At 42.3% G+C, this 19855-nt stretch overlaps 2 protein-coding genes across 3 annotated transcripts in view; one reads left to right on the forward strand and one right to left on the reverse strand.

Annotated features, from left to right (window-relative positions):
- SLC38A6 (solute carrier family 38 member 6) overlaps positions 1 to 13098 on the reverse strand; it is a gene marked incomplete at its 5' end in the record, with an annotated part of 38727 nt that extends 25629 nt beyond the window's left edge. Inside the window, 5 exons of the mRNA XM_084270419.1 lie at positions 4092 to 4131; positions 7045 to 7097; positions 11298 to 11371; positions 12087 to 12208; positions 12952 to 13098. Coding sequence (XP_084126545.1) covers positions 4092 to 4131; positions 7045 to 7097; positions 11298 to 11371; positions 12087 to 12208; positions 12952 to 13098 — 436 coding nt within the window. The remainder of the gene's footprint in view (positions 1 to 4091; positions 4132 to 7044; positions 7098 to 11297; positions 11372 to 12086; positions 12209 to 12951) is intronic.
- Positions 13099 to 13294: 196 nt separating this feature from the next.
- TRMT5 (tRNA methyltransferase 5) lies at positions 13295 to 19487 on the forward strand. Of its 2 annotated transcripts, none has more exons than XM_084270624.1 (5): positions 13295 to 13303; positions 14934 to 15583; positions 15981 to 16105; positions 17626 to 18280; positions 19182 to 19487. In XM_084270624.1, exons 1-5 carry the CDS (start codon positions 13299 to 13301, stop codon positions 19244 to 19246), a joined length of 1500 nt encoding a protein of 499 aa, XP_084126750.1. In that variant the 5' UTR covers positions 13295 to 13298; the 3' UTR covers positions 19247 to 19487. The 2 variants fall into 2 exon arrangements, with proteins under 2 accessions (XP_084126750.1, XP_084126751.1); XM_084270625.1 differs by having other exon boundaries at positions 19185 to 19487.
- Positions 19488 to 19855: the final 368 nt, after the last annotated feature.

Genomic DNA, 19855 nt, shown 5'->3' on the forward strand with positions numbered 1-19855 from the left:
GCTCCGTGGCTGTACTGCAGGTTCTACCCTTGCACTTAATCCCGCTGCTAATAAATTCTAAATAATTAAACTCATGTTCTCAGCAGTTTCAATTTATGTTTGTGCGTATCACGGCTAGCAGGCCCGCTGGGACCGGTCGGATCTCCCCGCAGCGGTGACCTTCAGCTGATACCAGCCCGCAGCCCGGAGAAGTATGCTGTAAAACTCTCCGCATGCTTCCTGCTAGACCTCAATGCTGAAGATTTGTTAGTGTTGGCAAGAGGCTGAGAGCTGCTCTTGTGCAATACTTTATTGTGTTTGTCTCCATTTTTCCACCAGCCTTGCTGAAATAATTCCTTCTCTAACTTCATAGGCCTACCGATTTTCTCTTGGACACATGGCTGTGGACTGTCCTCCTTTTCAAGTCACATCTACAGAAGGGACAATTTCAGGAGGAGAAATTCTGGTCTTTGCATCTAAGGAAGCTCACAGGGCTTCCCTAGCAGGAGAGGGGGAAGGGCTGCAAGATACAGAGCCACGGCTTTGGCCCACTGTGCCTCATCCATCACTTCCTAGAAGCACAACGCTAATAAAACAATAACGGGGACTCCATCCAACTCCAGTTGCTCCTGGGAAGGATTACATAAAGAGCCAGCAGAGCCGTGTAACTCTGCATTTTCCATAGAAGCATCCTTCGCTCCTTGTGTGCTTCCAGGCACGCAACTGTCCCAAGGGCCCCCTCTGATCCCAGAGGGCACCTGACAAGAGCCAAAACCCTTCAAGAACTAATTGCATCATGCCAAGCAAGAAACAGGTATCTGAAAGATCCCCTCACTTACAGACCTGGGGTGAAAGGCTTGGCTCAGAAGGAGGAGATGCACAAAATGATAGCCACAAAGCATGCAGTTCGATAGTTTCCTTTCTAGTGCCCTTTGTAACCCCACAGACACCCTAACCGGCTCTTCCAACATGAAGGCAGTTCACATGTCACTAACCCCTAATTATTTAAAGGGCTGCTGGATTGGGCCAAATACTGACAAATCGAACAATATAAAAATTAGTAACTCTGACCATGCCATTCGTCCCTTTGGGGTCACTCTAACAAGTAGCTTCATTGCAAGAACAAATTCATACTGATGGAAGCAAGGAAAACTGGGCAAATATTCTCAAAGTTTAGTCATTATAAGCTAAGAATTTGTACGTGTCTCAAAGTCTGTATGTCACAGCATTTCAGATGGACCTTAATTTACATTTGATATTGCAAAGTTAACGCATTATCCTGATGCATCCATAGTTAATCCTTAAATGGGTTTTGGTATTTGATTAATGTAACTCAAAGTATTCCGAAAGGTAATTCAAAATCTGCAGGAAAGCTGAGCACTCATGTTAAAAATGCACATTAAAGTTCCAAGCAATGTACTTGACATTTTTTTAACCTTTTAAATTCCAAATTTGGCCAATTTTGTGCTTTCCTGTAGCTGTATTAAAAATCTTTTTTCCTTTTTTTTCCTTTGGCTATCCTGCCAGAAGAAAAATCTCCTCGTGTACCTACACAAGTCTGTGTGTGTACTCAATTAGGATGTCAAAGTCAAATTTGCACTTTAAGTTTTCTTTTTAAAATAGCAAAGATGACAAATTGAAAAGCATGAGTATATAAACTGAGTACGAAAAAGCTGCCTCCACCACAAATGAATGTAAATCACTCCCGTGGTTAAATTATTTGTGTAAGTGATAGGACCAAACTTTAAAAAAAGCCAGACTATATGCTGATAGTGACAATAACCCCAGTAAAGTTGCTTATTTTACTCACAAACCATCATTCATTATCTCATGGTCTCCAGACACTTTTGAAATAAGATGCCAGGTGACACCCAGGTCTGATGATGGAGGCAACAGAAAAGTTTTATTTTTATCCTTACACTGAAATTGAAGATGTTGACAGAGTCTGCATGTCCACAATAGACATGGTGCTGGTGGTTCTTTCAAACAGATAAATAAACCAAGGAGGGGAACACCTACCAAAACCCCCTCTGGGGAAAGGGCAATAAGCCTGACACTTAATTCCAAGCCCGGCTTCCATCTGGGACAAACTACACCAGACAGTTCCATGACTCCCATTTAAAATCTGTAGATAAGCCAGAAAGACAAGAACATTTACTTTATTTCTATACATTTCTTCAAGACTCAGGGCTCAGTCAGAAGCTAAGAAACTCTTTATCCCCCCTATTTTTAAAAGCCCATTAGCCTGCAGCATAGTCATCTTCATAGATGATTCCTGACAAAGCACTGCTCTGCTAACTTGGACTGCAGCATCACAGGACTCTGCCAAAGGCAGTTGTTAAGGAGAGAAATAACACAGCTGGAAGCCCTGTTCCCAAACAGAAATATAAATACTAACCAGAAGCTGTGATAGTTCCTTGCAGTGACAGCACAATACATCATCTGTGTGGGAGAAGGTGCCAAGGAGGCCCAACTTGCAACCTATGTTTCCACAGATCAGCCTTCCTCATAGACTGGGCATGTGCTGGTATTACTGACTCAGAGGAGGCAAAGTCAGTCCTTGGAACCAGAAGAACCAAAACCAGAGTTCTGAACACTTTGATCAAAACAAGGTCACTAAAAATACCTGAAAGAGGTGTTTCAACTTGCAAAAACCTATTTTTTTTAACTGGTGAAATGGAAAGCCAGTGGTTGGCAAACCAGGCCCAACTTGCTGGCAAAGTCCACTGCAGAAGGCAAAGCATGATAAAATCCATCATGCAGTATTTGGGGCTCTAGAGTTCCTGAGCTGAATTTTATTAGAAATTACACAGAGGTTATGACTTGCTACAAGGAAAAAAATCAGAGATATATTTCCTCTGACCACAAAGTCCTGTACACAATCCCAGAGTCTCGAGAACCTGTACTATGTATCCCTCCTTCTCTAGTACTGTTTTAGAAGTCCACTCCAACAGGAAAGGAAATTAAGAATTTTTTCCCTCTAAAAATCTGTATGAATAAATAATCCTTAACCTTGGAATTAATATGTTTGCTTCTGCCTGAAATTAACTCTTGGGAACTTAGAGCCTTTTTGATTAGGTAGCTTTTATTATTGGACTTTTAAATGTAACACAGTATTAAAATTTTATCTTAGAAGCAGTTTCTTGGTCTTGTTGTAGTTCTCTACCTAGTGACAAAAGCCAGCAATCAACAAATGGTCTGGATTTGACAGGAAATCCTAAAGGAAAGAACCACCATGCTGGAATGCTGTTTCCTTCTGTCAATGAATGTGAGTATGTGTATCTTCTTGGGGGTGGGGGACAGAGAGGAGTGAGCTTTCACATAATTCCCTCAGAGCATCCAAAGCATTTTAAAAAAAATAAAATTGTTCTGTTAAACACTGCTTACTTTCAGACAAATAATTTGTAAGGGCGCTACTACTTGGTAACTGTCAAGTAAGTGAACACGCCCAAGTAAGAGTTTAAATGCTTAGGTGATTAGTTTGATACAAGGACAGCCAGTGTTATTTTATCATATCATACAAGGAAAACAAAGAAAGAATAATCTAACTGGATAGCCCAACATACAACATAATCAGCCCACATGATGAAAGTCAGCAAACTAAACAACCCCTCAGAAAATCCCAAGGTATTGAACCAACGGGGAAAAAAGCTGCCATCGATTATGAACATATGAAACTTCATGACTAAGTAAACACATTTGGTTGATACCCAAATCACTGAAATGCATAAGCAAGTTTTAACAACAAAAACAAAGCCATGTGATATGATAAAGTGTAGCTACCAGACGCAAAAGTACAGAACAGCAGAGAGGAAATTATGCTTCCTAAACCCCTTCCAGTTAGCAGTGCTACTACAATCGAAGTGTTCTGGGTCCTGCGATGCAGGGCCAGGCACACAATCCAACCCCTTAAGTCATGTCCTGCCCCCATCTACCCCACAACTTCAGCACTTCTGCTTAACATCATCACATAAGGCTGCAAGTTTTCTGTCCGTTTAATCAGTCTCTTAAGAACACTTTCATTTAATTACTGCCTTTTGTGTTTGTGGTGCTTTGTAGACTGTAGAGGTTACACTCCCCTCTGTTAATATCGAGCACATGAAGTTTCTTACCTCCAATATTCTGGATAATTATTGTAGTTGCAACAAGGACCTATAAAAAAAATTATTTCTTTAGAAAGGGCAAAGATAACTAAAGTCATATGTCTATAGCAGTCATAAAACACATATGTATTATCTTAAACAGACCAGATGTAGAAGCGATAACGAGTACTGAAAAGAAAAGGCATCTTCTCTTTAGTAAAGAGTTTAACACATAGAAACCAAAGCAATGACAAATTAATACTAAGGCAAAAGAAAACCTCCCTAAAAATATGACTTTTTCTTTAACGACAAATTAACAGACCTTACAATGAAGCCTGTTCTGCAGAAGATGAGGTTTTAAAATCACTGAAAACATGTAAGTGCATTATAATTAACATCAGGCAAAATGAAATGAAATTTCATTAAATGAAAACAATCATTCACCTCTTTAAAGATAATCAGAGAGCAGAGATCAATACATGCTACTTCCTCGCTCCTAAAGCCTACATATTTCTACCTGTTACGAATGTCATTATTCTTTAAAAACTTGTAACTAGAAAACACTCTTTTTTAAGCATCTATGATTATTCATACTGGACTGATACAGAAGTAGACATTATCACAGGCCATTATAAATTTTGTCTGAATCTAAAGAATTAACTTCCAACTTAAAAAAAACCCCTCAAATTGTCAAGTTTTCCCAGTGTTGTCTTTGCAGTTCAGTTCTAGAACAGTACACTCATCTACCATGAAGTCAACTTGGAAAAAAATTAATCCCCAGTTATGAGAAGAAAACCAAACTCATACTGTTGAATAAAATCTGAAAGCAGAGTTGCCTTTTTTTTTCTTAATTATCAGCTAGAAAAAAAAAAAAATCATATCAGATTTTCCAAGTCAGTTCAACAGTCACCAGAGGAAAAAAAAAAAAAAAGTCCAGGAAATGTCCACTGTCACAGATCTCAGAGAAATAGTTTTGACAGGAAATCACCGTAAGGTCAAATAACTGCTCCACTGCAAGAGCAGTTACTAACAGTTTACTGTCAACCTAAGATGCCAGTGCAGGCAAGGTCCTGCAGCAGCCTCTCTGTATCATGACTGAATGACTGCAATGAGGGAAGAGTAAGCTCTACTTTAAGTACTACTTTAAAGAAAAAAAAGAAATAAATAAAAGCCTGTGCCTACTACGGTGAGGAGAGTTCAGGGACAGGATTAGAGTTCAGGATGGTTATGGTGTAGTAGGGAAGTCTAAAAATCAACAGGATCAGTTTAAAGCCATACATTCGTTAAGCAGACCTCAAATATATGACTTCAGAGTTACTAGATTGTAAATAGGGAAAACACAGCCTGAGATAATACCATTGGTAGCATGAGGCACCCACAGAAACAGCCTGTCTTGGTTTGGAATGTAGTCCCAACCATGTTTTATCTAAAATATAGGTGATAATTAGATTTCTTGTCACTGTCAAGTTCTCAGCCAGATTGCTGTGTTCTCATTTACAGGCAAGGTTTAAGACACGTATAAATATCAAAGATACTTCAAGAGAGAAAGATAAATGTTCCCAAAAACATCAGTTCATCAGGAAAGCTTCATGAACTTCACTTAATTATCAAAACAACAGCTTCCTAACCTAGAAATACTGGAGTGCTCTCCATGCACACTGAAATTGAAAGACCACATTATTTTTATCATAAATTATTAAATTGAAAATTATTAAAGACTGTATTAGGGATAATAATTTTTAAAAATTGCTGATGTTGACTATGTAGTGAAGCTGCAAAATCTCCTTCATTTAAGCTTTTAAATAACAGATTAGACAAGCATCTGATTTATATATCCTTAACCTTGCTTCAGAGCAATGGCAGACTAGGTCACACTTTAATTTCTCATTAAGCTCTACTTTTCTGTGAGTTCTGTATCTAATGCATTACAGTTAATGCATACAGAACAGCTCCTGTAAAAATATCTTTTATATCTTGCCAATATCAAGGTTTATTATCTCTTGATGATCGTGACATCTTAACTTTAATCAATAAATATTGATCTGCACAGACTACACTCAGATCTGCATATTAACACTAATGGAAGTCTTAGAAACACCTAATAAATCAGGTTTAATTCACAGTTACACTAAAACAGAAGAAATCAGACTCCAGTCTGTTATGCAGAACTGATTTTTTTTAAAAATTATGTTGTTTCAGTAAATGATTAAAATCACACTTCTGTGAGGGAAAATCTGCTTTCAGTATCATGTAACTGAAACGCAGTACAAGTCCTAACATTAAATGTGGAGTATTCACTAGCAGCATTTCCAGTGCAACCAGTAGTACTGGACAACATTGCCTGTTACTGGGGAAAACAGATTTGGTACACATCAGTAAGGCAGCAAGGCTTACACGTCCATTACTCTTACACCAGAAATGGTTACTTGGCTCGTGGATTTTTTTTAAATCATGAGATAAAATAACAATTAAGAAACAATAAACTGAAAAGTCTAATAGAAGAAAAAAAACTAACATGCATTAAAGGCATCTTATTTGTTCTCATTGTGAAAGCTCTGTGAAAGGCAAACGCTTATCTGGGATCTCTATTAACACCAACAGTAAATCACTCACCCATAGAGCAGAGGTACAATGGCACCCTTACAAGCCTGAAACGGATTGCTGACAATGCCACTCAGCAAATATTACTGCACACAACTTAAAAACTAACACACTGAGAGGAAAGTAGGGCATAATCTTGTATTTAAGGGATGTCTACTTCAAAGTTAGCTAAAGTTTGGGCTTCCACAGACCAGACACACTAACCACAGCAAAATGAAGCTTCAGGACACAACAGATTTTTCAGTATATTAGAATGACAGCAATTACACTACCTATTTAATTTATATCTAATTTATATATTTTTACTACACAAAGAACAGTTACGTGTCAGAGCCTGAGACCAAGAAGAAAAATAGACAGTTAAAAATAAACAGATACTCACCTTTCCAGTTGATCCAAATGCAAACAGGCCAAGGTCTTCGTAAGAAGTGACAGCTGTTAGTAAGGAAACACAAGCTAAAATATTTCTAACTTCAAAGTCACTTGAAAGCTTTGCCTTTTCCCCCCCGTTTTAAATGAACATAATTCAGGACAGAATTAAGAGAGTATTTGGTAGTATTTTCTATTTATAAAATAGCTTTTGTATACACCTGTACTACTACAAATACAGCTATATGCTCAGACTATAATACAGCTATACATTCAGACTTTCCAGAATCCTGATTTAATATTAAAGTGATATTTAATAAGAATAAAAACATTCCAGTGGCAAATTGCCCTCTCCTATCTGCAACTGACAATATAGGTGAAGAATTCTGAAGTTAGCCTCAACAATTAGATTCAAGCTATTCCCATATTTTATTTGTTAAAAGGATACTTTTTAAAATGAAGACTATAACAGGAGATCCATTCTTATCTATGAATATAAACACTGATCACCATCTCAGCAGCTTTTAACATCTCAGCACTATTTATTTTCAAGAGAGCTGAAGGTAAACACCTTCCTTGACTGAAATCTATTACTAAAAATAAAACAAGCCAGACCAAAGCAAAAACTAACCAAAAATCCTGCCCTTACCTGCACCTGACTTACATAATCACATTAAAAAAGCCTGTGGTTTCCTGTATGCTTTTGTTGAGTTTTAGCTGGAGCTCACTTTTAATATTGCTGGTAACTTAAACCAATCCCTCCTCAGAAAGAAGGAACTTATATTAAAGTCTTTCATTGTTGCTCTGTATTGTGTTACTAGAAACTCAAGCAGTATCAAAAAGATGAAAGTTTTCTGAGAAACACCACTCACTTTCTTGGTTTATAATAAAATGGTCCACAGTTGTAAATGCCTCAAAGGGTAAAAGTAATCTTAAGACCACATCATTTTATTGTCAGAACACTTGCTTTCCCTTCCTTGGTTCTACACAGTACAATACTGCTTCTACTCCTGTCACATCTTAATTTAGGGCCAAGCCCTGCAATTATTGCTGCTGGGGCAGCCCTTCACACCTGAGTGAAGTCCCACTGGAGTAAATGAAACAAAACATGGGAGAGACAGGCTGTTCTGAGATCAGATGACAGAGCCTCAGACTGCCAACTGCCCAAGCCTAGGGTTGTTTTTTTTTATTTCATTGAACTTCTGCATACAGTCAGACCAATGCTCCAGAGGAAGGAAAAAAATATCAAAACAGAAAAAAAACCCCTTCATTAATTGTCTGATATGATTTTCTCAAGGGTGATGCTTCACTCTCTGCTCTACTACTGATACCAATATGCTGTGACAAAATAAATGAAGTGATAGAATTAAATGAGCCAGAGTGAGCTCTCAGCAGAAACCTGGGCTAATCTCTTACATCTGCAGTTACACTCACACACGTTTTGTGCTGATGTAATTAAACAAGAATCAGATTTTACACTGTGTTTTTCTAGATTTCTATTTATAGATTTGTTGATCACAAGGAAAAAACAAAAAAAAAATTATTTTAGAAGGCATCTCCAATGGCATAAAAAAAAAATCAGTAAAATGTTGAGTATCTTTGGGATATAATTGTTTTTACCACATAGGAACAAATATACAGTACAGATGTATGAGGAATTGCCAACAATATGAAGCTTTAGAACATTTTCTATCGTTACTCTGTTTCTGTAATCAGTTTAATCCTGTGAACACTGGGAAGCCCTAATACTTAATCATGTTACTTTAGCAATATGGAACACGTGGAACAAGAATATTAACCACAACTGATGTGAAGATAACAGAAATCAAGCCAATCAAGCCAAACTTGCTTATGCTATTAGCACTAGATGGAAATTATCCATTTAAATGCAGAGTGAAACAGGTTAAGTGTAGTACAAAGCAACACTCGTGATTAGCTCATAAAATGGAAAGAAAAAGAAGCCACCAAACTTCAAAGCACATCCCACTAAATTCCCAATTCCTCTGCTTTACAGAGTAAGCTAAGCCTTTGTCAGCCAAAACCCCGACCCAGCTTAAGTCATACTGAATTCAGTTGAGGAGAAAACATTGACTAAACTATTCCAAATTTAACACTTGACACTTGGGTTTGTTTGTGGGGGTTTTGGGATTTTTTTTTTTTTGCTAAGCCCTTTGCTCTGTAAAAATAATTTAATTTTTGTCAAAGTCCAGACCAACATAACTTAAAAACCAAAGGCACTTCTTTGTTTTTAAACTACAACTAAGATGCCTGTGTTTAATAAATCCTGGTCTCTGTTTAGAACAGAATTAATATTAGAGCTTCCTTTTTAGAAGGTATTTTATTGACCAGCTCCATCCTAGGATTACTTTTATGGTTTAAATATCTGAATGAAGAGCTTACACATACTTTCAAAGGATTTTCTTCTCCAATTCTAGCAGCTCTTTTTATTTTTAATAGAAACTACTGAAATTTCTTTGCAATTCCTTGCCATGGATTAAGCTTAATACTGTAACATTGTTTGCAAATGCATGTGGGTTTTAAAGGAAAACATTGAATTTTCTACTTTGGAAGTAAACATGTGCCAGATTTTACTTTGTCAAGGCATAACTTTATAATTCCCTTTTCTTTTTAAAGCAATGTTTCAAGGAGAAACTCAGAATGCTACCTGAGATTTAATTATTTCGTTAGTTCACAGAAATAACAGTAATTATAAACTAAGAGAAGTATCATTTGTTTTTATAGTAGAATTTAAACAACAATCAAAACACAGAATCCAGCAAACTTACCTAAACAGTTATGGTGCTACTAGTATTTGTCAATATTAGAGTTAATAATTAGTTATCACCTAATGTGCTAAGATTCAGTCAAGAAAAATACTTCACCCTGTCATTTCAGTGATACTCCTTGCTTTCAGGTGTGTGTATTTCAAAAAACGCTTTCTTGGGGTGGAATGTTGCCTTTGGAAAATAACTGAGGAGTTGAACTGGTTTTGTGTATTAGGTCTCCAAATTCACAACATCGCAACTTTTCATACTTCAGAAAGCTTAAATCCTTTTTTTTCCCCCCTCTCACCAGTATTTTTTTTTTGCAAGGATCTCTGAAATTATTATTTTCCCAGACAACAATATAACAGCACTTAGTGCCTAAGTAACACAGACCTTTTCAGCCTCAGCTAAGAGGTAAACAAAGATCATCAAAATGAACTCAAGTTCCCCCCATTTTTGCTTCTTATGTATCTTTCTAGCTACTTATTTCAGGTTCTGATTCCTTTCTAACAAGCAATGCTCCAAGAGGAGAGAAAAATTATCAAAGATTTAGTCTTAACTCATCAAACAGCAATCAGTATCAACCAAAAAAGTAACCCTACCTCTGAAGAACGTTTTTTAAGAACGTATGAAGAAGATCACTCAACTAGTGAGGACAAGCACAGCAGATCTACGAAGAATCAGGAAGCATTCATCTGAGAGACCAAAGCTAGCTATAGAAAACAAAGCCAGAAGGAAAGAAATGGAAGCTTTCTCCCACCACCTTTGAAAAGAAAGGAGAACAGAGAGGGAAACAGTAAGTGACTGAAGGAGACACAGACTTCCCACTATAAAGCAGTGCTTGTGTACAAGAGCACAAGGAACTAGTCATCTGTTTCAGTAACAAGCAGGAGTTAAAATACTATCAGGTTAGATGGCAGATATTTGAATGTACAGTTTGAACATTCACAAACAGCACGATTTCGAAGAACTGCAACGTGAGTTTTCACCAGCATCAAAAATGCTGTAAAAACCCACATCTTTGAAATGCCATGAGAATTATAAACATCCAGTATGATGGAAGAACCTGAAAAGTATCCGTTTCAAACCATAAACAAAACTTGTATTACAAGTGGACGAATGAAAGTCTGCTATTTTATAGCTCTGAAGCCTTCGCTGAAAGCAACAGTACACACTGCAGGAGTGTGGTCCAGTCAGCACCAAAATAATTGTCCTAGAGAAATGGCAGAAGGAGGAGAGAAGAAATTTGAAAGATCTACACCTGGAAGTCTAGAAACCAGTCAGCTTGGCATTTACTTTTCCTAGATAGATTCAGAATTGGATTTTAAAAGGGCAAATAGCAATCATTAAAAATGTCAAGTGCTTCAACAGAAGTGACTCACAAACAAACACAGCTATGTGTTAACATGCTGATAATTCTAGTTAACTGTTCTGGGTTGTCTTTGTGATATAGGTGAGGAAGTATTTCAGGTACCACATTAGATAAATCCTTTTCACTTACCAGTCTGGGTGCACATACTGAGCAGAAGAAATACCGAGTAAGAAGCAAGGCTGGCAACAATCAGCAGCAAGATACTAAAACACACAAAACATTCACAATTAAGCACTTCTACAGTACAGTACCTTTAGAAATGCTCCTTCAGCAAAAAGCAAACCACCACGAGACAAGATTTCCTCATTTTATGGCTGACTGGGGTTCATGTGGTCTCTGTTCTTCCCAGAGCTTGCTAAGTTCCGCTGCTGATAACATTGTTCACCAAAGCCTGTTACACACTACACAGGATAAAGGCCTGACATATGAACTACAAAGACAGTGTGTACACACACACACAAATGTGTGTCTTCTAATGATGCAAATTTAATGCTTTAGAAAATGGTAAGAGTAGCAATTCTGGTGACTTTAGCCCATTATCCATAGGTTACTAGAGGTTCAAACCAAAGCATAAGCTGATTCACACTTTTCAGATACACAGCCATCCTGCTGCAGAAGGCCCTTTTCTCCAACTACAGGGGACAGATTGATATTTATGTTCCAAAGCTGCTATTAGGTGCAATGGCCAAGAAATTGCCACCATGTGGCAATTTAATGCAATGTCTGGGCAGCAGTTATGTTCCACCAGATATGAATGACTGAACCAAGGAGGGAAGATCTCATTCAGCAACACTGAAAAGCACGAGCTCTTTATTTCTTCCTCAGTTTTTGCACAGGAATCTTAGTAATCAAGTGCTGTTACATTTAAAACTAAAAGCTGGGTTTAAATACAAAAGTATGTAAGAAATGAGAACTTACCTAAACCCAATGATCCCTGTGTTGGCCATAGCATAGGATAAACCAAGTATCCCACTTCCCATAATTGCGTTCATTAAATTAAATACTGAGAAACCAAAGGAAGAGCCACGATTTGGAGGATTCTGTGAAAAGGGCAAAACAAAGTACAGTTAGTGCGAGAGGTGCTTTGGTCCTTCACAGGAGGAAATGTAGCGGAGGGGGAGAGCACTTCTCCTTCCCTAATCCAAGTCAGAAAGTCTCTTTTCTCACTCTAAGCCCACACAGATTTATAATCAGGCGATGCTATCCCATAAAGGTCTCAAGACACCTGGAACCTCTGAGCATGGTGATGCTAAAGCGCAAGGACAGCGCGGGATTCATGCTTAAGACCAGGCTACCCCCGCGGGCTCGGCCCAGGAGCAGGGGGCAGGGCAAGGGGCAGAGCGAGCTGCGCTTCCAAGCGCTCAGCCACCAACCCATCGCTTCGCAGGCCCGGCGCTGCCCCGAGCAGCCCTCCCCGGGTACCGCGGCGGGAGCCGCCCCGCACAGCCCCGTCCTCCGAGCCGGCTCCATCGGCCCAATCTCTGAGCCCGAGGTCCCCGTGTCTCCCTCCCTCCCTCCCCCGCCCGGGCCGCGCTCCCCGAACTCCTCCTCAGAGCCAAGCACAGACAAGGGGCAGCCGCCTCCGCAAGCCCCCGGCCCGGGAGCCGCCAAGCCACGGGCACCGCGCTGGCAGGCACAGCGCCGGGGGTAGGAAAGCGAAGCAAAACCAAGTGATACCACGTCGGCCGCCCCCCCGCCGCCGGACGGAGCGGGGCCGGGCTGCCCCCACGGCCGCAGCCCCCACGGGGCGCTCCCCCTCCCCACCGCCGAGCCGCCCCCTCACACGCACGCTGCCCGGCGGCGGCGGCAGCAGCGGGGCGGACTCTCCGTCCTCATCCGCCTCCTCCTCCTCCTCTCGCTGCTCGCGGGCGGACAGGTACCAGCCCCGCTCGACCAGCAGCCGCCCGGCCCCCCGCGGCGGCAACGCCATAGCAGCCGGCGCCCCTCCGCCTCGCCTCTAAGGGGAGCGCCGCCCGAGGGGGGGGGGGCGGACGGTCCCGGGGGCGGGGTGGAGCTGGAGCGGAGGCCCCGCCCTCGGCGCGGCCACAGGCAGCGGCGCGGCGGCTGAGCGTCACGTCACGGCGGCGGCCATGACGTAGGAGGGCACCGGGGCGCGCGGCGGGGCCCGGCATGAGGTGAGGGCGGGGGCCCGCGGGGGCTGTAGCCGTGGTAACGCAGCGGCCTCGGCTGAGGCCTGCGGGCGGTTTAGGGAGGGGGTTCTCCGCCCCCCCGGGCAGCGGCGGAGGCTGCCAGCGGGGTGAACCCGGAGAGGCCGCTGCCCCGGCCAGGTCCCGCTCCCAGGGTTGAGGCCTGGCCGGCGCCTCTCCTACCCGGCCGGGGGTTCTCTGTGCTTGGTGCCCTGGAGTTCGGGCTGGGCGGAGCGGGCAGTAGCTCTCCAGCAGCACCCCCGCCCCCGGTTTACTTCGGATCACACTGAGGGGAGAATGGGGCAAACGGGGATTTTGGGGGGACCTCGGGTACAGGGGTCAGGCAGGTCCTTCCAGAGGCAGCCTTGGGATGGTGTCAGCCCTGCGTGGCTCCAAGCACACCCATTGGGGGGGCTCTTATCTGGCAGGCTTACCTAATACCGAGAAGCTGGTGCAAACCTGGCCAGCAGCCTCCAGGTAGGGAGAAGGGGAATGCCTGAGAAAAACAGTAGGATGCTGTGGCCTCCAGATGAAGTCTTTCTCCTCTGTAGCAGAAGGGAAGAATGTAATGTTTATTTCTGAGTTAACAGGGGAAGGAGCTGTGCTTTGCCAAAAATTTGGTGCAGGGAAAAGAGCTGGCTGAGAGATGTAGGGAGTCCCAGCAAGGAGCTGGGATTTGTGGGGGAGGGAGGATGTGAGCAGGGCCAGCTTTGCCTAGGCTTGGTGCAAGCTCCTTTTGAAGGTGAGACTGTGTGGCCTGTTACCCTGAAGGAGGGCATCAACCCTCTATGTTGGGGTGTCAGTGTCTGAGGTGGGCAGGAGAACTGGTTTCCTTTAAGAGCTAAATTTGCATTTCTGCTGTCAACCCCCAACCTTAAAGTCCCCAAGAAGTCAGGAGGAATGTCAGCATCACACACTACAGAAACCATTGGTTCCCACAGAGGAGCAGATGATAAGTTGGGCCCCTTTGGACTGTCTCTAGTGGAGGAAACCATTTAAGAGAAGCGTAAAGCTACTTTTCAAGCTCCCATCCGATGAATAAACTGTGGAGAGGGGTTCAGTCACGCGGAACAGACATTACTAATGCTTCCCTGTACCTTTAGGGGGAATTCTGCATTTAATTCATGGTCTCTCTGGCATGTGGAGCGAAGAGGCTACTGAGCATGTAACCCCTTATTGCTGGTATACAGGAGGCAGAAATTGCTGAAGAGTGATTATGGCCACTGTTGCTATTAACTGTTTTCTAGCAACCACTGCGTGGTAATGAATTTAATCAGAGATGAGGGATCCAACAGAAGGATCCAGACAGTAGAAACTTTTCCATTTGGCTTCCTGGGATTAATACCATGTTTATGAGAACAAAGAGGGGTCATTGCATTTTGGCAGGGAGGGGATTATCTCACTGCTTCAAGTTAGTTGATATTTAAGTCAAAAAACACATTTGCAAAAGGACAGAAATGTGTAGTATGTAATTCATAATAGAGTTTTACTAAACTATTGTGGATTGTTTGGTACAGATGGAAATTCTAGTTTAAGAGAACAGCAAATCCGTGTGATTTGCAGCCTTTTTAATGGAATGATTACATAATGTCTATAAAATGAATAATTTCTCTTCTAGGACTTTATGGAGATTTGGATACTCTGCCAGACTACTGAAAACTAATCATTTTAGGACAGCTGCATCAAATACATCATTCCCAGCAGTTTGGATGCTGTTGGCACGCTGTTCTGGCAGGATACCTGGGCTCTTTGTAGTAGTAAAAAAAAATAGGATTTTTACAATGCCTGAAACTGTGGAGGATAAAACTACCCTAGAACTGTATTCGCCACATCCTCAAGTGCGTGGGATGACGCTGCTCAACAGAGAGGCTTTTAAAAGGACAGTTGTTGTGCCAGTGCTTAAAGTCAAGAAAGAAATGGTAAATAGTTTGCTGAAGTCCCTAAAACACGCAGTCCTGCAGCGTCCTGGCCTGAAGCGGGTGGTTGAGGATCCAGAAGATGAGGACAGCAGGCTTGTTATTCTGGATCCTCACAAAACACCAGAGTTCTCCCTGGGAGAATCGGAGCGGGAGGTACTGAAGCAGCTTGATGTCCGTCCTGAGGTGTCCAAGTACGACTTAGAGCTGACTTATGACAACTTCAAGTCGGAGGAGATCCTACGAGCAGTGCTTCCCCAAGGCCAAGAAGTCACCTCTGGGTTTAGCCGCGTTGGTCACATAGCTCACCTCAACCTGCGAGACCACCAGCTGCAGTACAGGCATTTGATCGGTAGGTAAAACAGCTCCACAAAAGCAACGACTGTATTCTGTGTATCGCTCCAAAGATGCTTTGACAGTTACTCTGCTGATACATTACTGTACAAAGAAAACTTCTGAGGGCTTTTAATTGCTTTATATTTTCTGTTGAAGTAGCCTTGTGCTGATGCTGTAGCTGTGCACAGACACCATGGTTCTCTCCTCTTAAGGTAACTGCTGTCTCATGTCACTGAGGAAAGTATGTGCCTTAGAAAGGTGTTACATCTGCCACCATGAACCATCAGGGGAAGGTTGTTCTAACACATGCTTGCTTTTGTTCATTTAACTGTGAACAGCAGTACTGGTACCTCATGTAGAACGTTAAGTGGTTGTAGTCCCTTAACCAGAATATCTTTTGTCCTGTCTTTCAGGCCAGGTTATAATTGACAAGAATCCGGGAATCAGCTGTGTGGTGAATAAAACCAGTATGATTGACAGCACGTACAGGAATTTTGAAATGGAAGTGCTCGCTGGAGAAAGCAACCTGGTAACCAAGGTACAGGGTTTTTTCCCTCCATTAATTTGCATTAAATATGTTAAAAGCCAAAGGCATCTTCTAGGAAGATGAGATGAGATGCTATTAAGACCTCTCCTTTGCACAGTGCCCCTTCCTGATGTTCCTTTTAGAGTATAAGAGTTGGCAGTTACTTTTACATTCATTTGTCCTGGTCTGCCAAGAGCAAACTCACAATTTTTTTAGGGGTCATGAAGATAAGTATTATTTCAAGTTCACAGCTTAGATACTAATGATAAATAGAAGTAGCTGAAGTAAAGGCTTCTTACAGAGATACAAACTGGTAGAGAGGGCTCTTTCTCACTCTAAAGCCAAAACAGTGAAATTGATTGAAGAAAACACCGTTTCTCAATTTCACCAAGCCTTGTACAGCAGCAGGTACATAACATAAGGCTGTTTTTTGCATCTCCCTGACTTTGCAGCTTAGGCAGGATTTTGCCTGTGCCTTTTTCCTTTTCTGTCAGCAGCAAGACAGACCTCGCCTCTCTGTTTTGATGTTCTTCAGGTGCAAAGCACTATGCAACTGCCAAGTATTCTTCACATAGGGTTTCTTGTCTTTAGCTGGAAACTTGGCTACTAGTTTGACCAAGGAATATTTTCCCTAACTGTTAGCAGTTTTTTAGAAGAGAAAACATTAGATTACCAAATAAAAAAGTTGCATAGCTTGGTAGAACATCCTGTAAACACAGAGAGGCGTTTGAATCGCCAGGGCAGGAGCGATAACCAGATATTCTGCAGATGGCATCAGCTCATTAAGCACACAGGAGTGCAGACACACGTCAGCACATACATCAGGGCACAGCACACATCAGGTTCCTCACTGGCAAAGTGAATGACGTGGTGATTCGGATCCAAAGCTCCTTTACTTCAGAGCCTCACAACTCACAGGTGTGGCAGCCTGCATCCCATTCTCATCTGAGTAAACAGCTTCTTTTTAGGTCTGTTCTTAAGATCGTGGTCGTCTCGAAGTTGGGGCTTGGATGAGTTTCCAGACTCTCTCACCTCGAGAGATAAAACACAGTATTTTTTCAGACTGCAGAATTGAGTCCCAGCAGCTTTGAATTTGGCTGGCTGCTGCCGTTCTTGTGCTGTGTCCCTCTGAGACGCTTGTTTACTATGTGGGCTCTGCTGAGGAGGGCTTGAGGCATCTTCCTGAGGTCTGCTTTCAATAAAGGAGTTGTCAGCCAGCCACAAAGCTCTTGAAAAGCCTCCGATTTTTATTTTTTACGGTCACTTCAAGTTGCTGCTTTATTTCCACCTGGCAATTGAGACATGTGTAAACCAGCCATCTGGATTGCCAGTCGGAACATTCCTCATGGCTCTTTCTGATGAGCAGATCTGTTTATACAAGATTGGTGTGTACTACTGATGGCACAGATGTCAGTGTGTGCGTTACCTTTTGATAAAGCACCTTGGGTTTTTAGCTCTCTGAGTTGCTGATAATGCTTAAACATGCCTGGAATTTGAAGACAGAGGATTAAGCCAATGTTTTGGACTTCCAGGTCAAAGAAAATAATATTGCCTATGAATTGGACTTTTCTAAAGTCTACTGGAACCCACGCCTCTCCACGGAACACGGCCGTATCATCGAGCTTCTGAAGCCCGGTGACGTCCTTTTCGATGTCTTTGCCGGCATCGGGCCTTTCGCCATCCCAGCGGCGAAGAAGAGGTGCCGCGTGTTCGCCAACGATCTCAATCCTGAGTCCTACAGCTGGCTTCTGCACAACTGCAAGCTGAACAAAGTAGACAACAAAATAAAAGCCTTCAACATGGACGGCAGGGACTTCCTCCTGGGGCCTGTAAGAGAAGAACTAAGTAAAGAGCTCCCGCTTCTCAAAGAAGAACAGAAAACCTCTTTTCATATAGTCATGAACTTGCCAGCTTTGGCTGTTGAATTTCTGGATGTTTTCAGGCATCTCTTAGCTGGAGAGCCGTGCAGCACTGCTAGCCTTCCCACGGTGCACTGCTATGGCTTCTCCAAACACGATGACCCAGCCAAAGATATCCAAGAACGAGCTGAAGCTTCTCTGGGAACCTCCTTGGATGGACGTTGTTCTACTTACCTGGTTAGAAATGTTGCACCGAACAAGGAGATGCTGTGCATCAGCTTCCAGATTCCAGCAGAGGTGCTGTACAAGAGGCCCTGCCCTGATGAAGGTAAGGAACAGAATCTCCTACACAGCACCTGGATTTCAGGCTGCACCTTTTGCTCCCACCTTGTCAGCACTGTGGGCCACTTCAGCCGTGTGACAGTGATGCTGTATCTGGTGTGAGCACAGACTGAGTGCAGCTGCAGGGCTTCGTGCACTCATGTATCAGGGGCCTGTCCTCTGATCCCAGCACGAGCCTCCACAGAAAGAATGGTGGAGCGGATAGGATCATCCCACAGGCTCTAAACCAGACTGCTATGCCTTATGTGTTGTCTTGGGGAGAATGGGGTCTCTAACATCAAGCACCCATTTGTGTTAACTAAATTTTGAAGAACTGGAGCTCTGTTTTCACCCAGGGTAGAACGGTGTACTTCCAAGCAACTGGTCCCAGTTCCAACCTCCTCCTTTATGCTTGCACAGACTCAGTTGAGGCCTGGAGTCCCTATGTCAGCAGAGTCTGGTTCTCTACAGTTAAATTAAAAAATAGAGATCTTTGCTGAATTTTGTTTTTCTGTAACTGTTCAGTTTTTTTCTTGTAGAAAGCAGTTGGCTTCAGTGATCTTGGGCTTTGCATTATGTGATGAGGGTGGGAGACTTTCAGCCTGCAGTTCCATGAACTGGAGGAAGGGACGTTGTGATAAAGCTTTAATGACACAAAACTTATGCTATTGTTGGGTAGTAAGGAGAAGAATGGCACAATTTAGCTCAATACAGGTTTTTTAAAGTCCATTTTGGCATTTAGTAAAGACACCCCCACCCCCATTACTGCTGTTATGATTTTTGTTTGTTGCTGTTAAAATCAGGAATAACTAATTTCCTGTTAAATCTTCTAAGTGTTAATGGCTTGTGGTTCAGTACAGTCTGTTTACAGTACATTAAATAACTTACCTTTTCTACCCTTCTTCCAGCAGAACCAGCCTCTAAACGTCTCTGTACCAGCAAAGACTTCTCTGAAGAAAGCTTACCGAGGTGAAGACCAGAGTTACAGCAGCTACCCTTAGCAGTGAGTGTAAGGTATACGTGGGTTACCTCTGGTTTACTCTGGGATTACATGAAGCGTACCTGTGTTCCCCATCTCAGGTGCTGAGGTGTGTAGTGCGTGTTGCAGCTTTCTGCTGTGAGCCTCACTTGCCACACTCAACGTTTTCTTCTTCTTTTTCTCTTGTGGGATCAATAAGCAGATTGAAATTGCTGTTACTACAGGAAAAATAAAACTTCCCTTTTTTTGCTAAGAGGTGTGTGTTGGTACTTTACTGCTCTCTCCTTCACGCCCTGTGATAGTTCAGTGGCCCAGACCAGGAGAGTTTCCTGCTGTGCTGGTCTGGTAACGTGCAGTTTGTGGTGAAACCAAGACAACTTGTTTAACTCGGGTTCTTTGGGGAGTGGTTTTGGTGTTGAAGACTATTGGGATTGCTGTCAGCAGACGTGCAAACAGCTCTTGTGTGAGCAAGATGGTAACTTAAAAAAATTGAACTCACGATAGAAAGAGGCCCCACTGGCACACAAGTTGCACGAGCATTTTTTAACAGCGAATACTAATCTGGTTCTGCATCCACGAGGGCAATGACCTAAGGCCTTACAA

This window comes from Gallinula chloropus, assembly GCF_964237585.1.
Source record: "Gallinula chloropus genome assembly, chromosome: 14".
Taxonomy (NCBI): Eukaryota; Metazoa; Chordata; class Aves; order Gruiformes; family Rallidae; genus Gallinula; species Gallinula chloropus.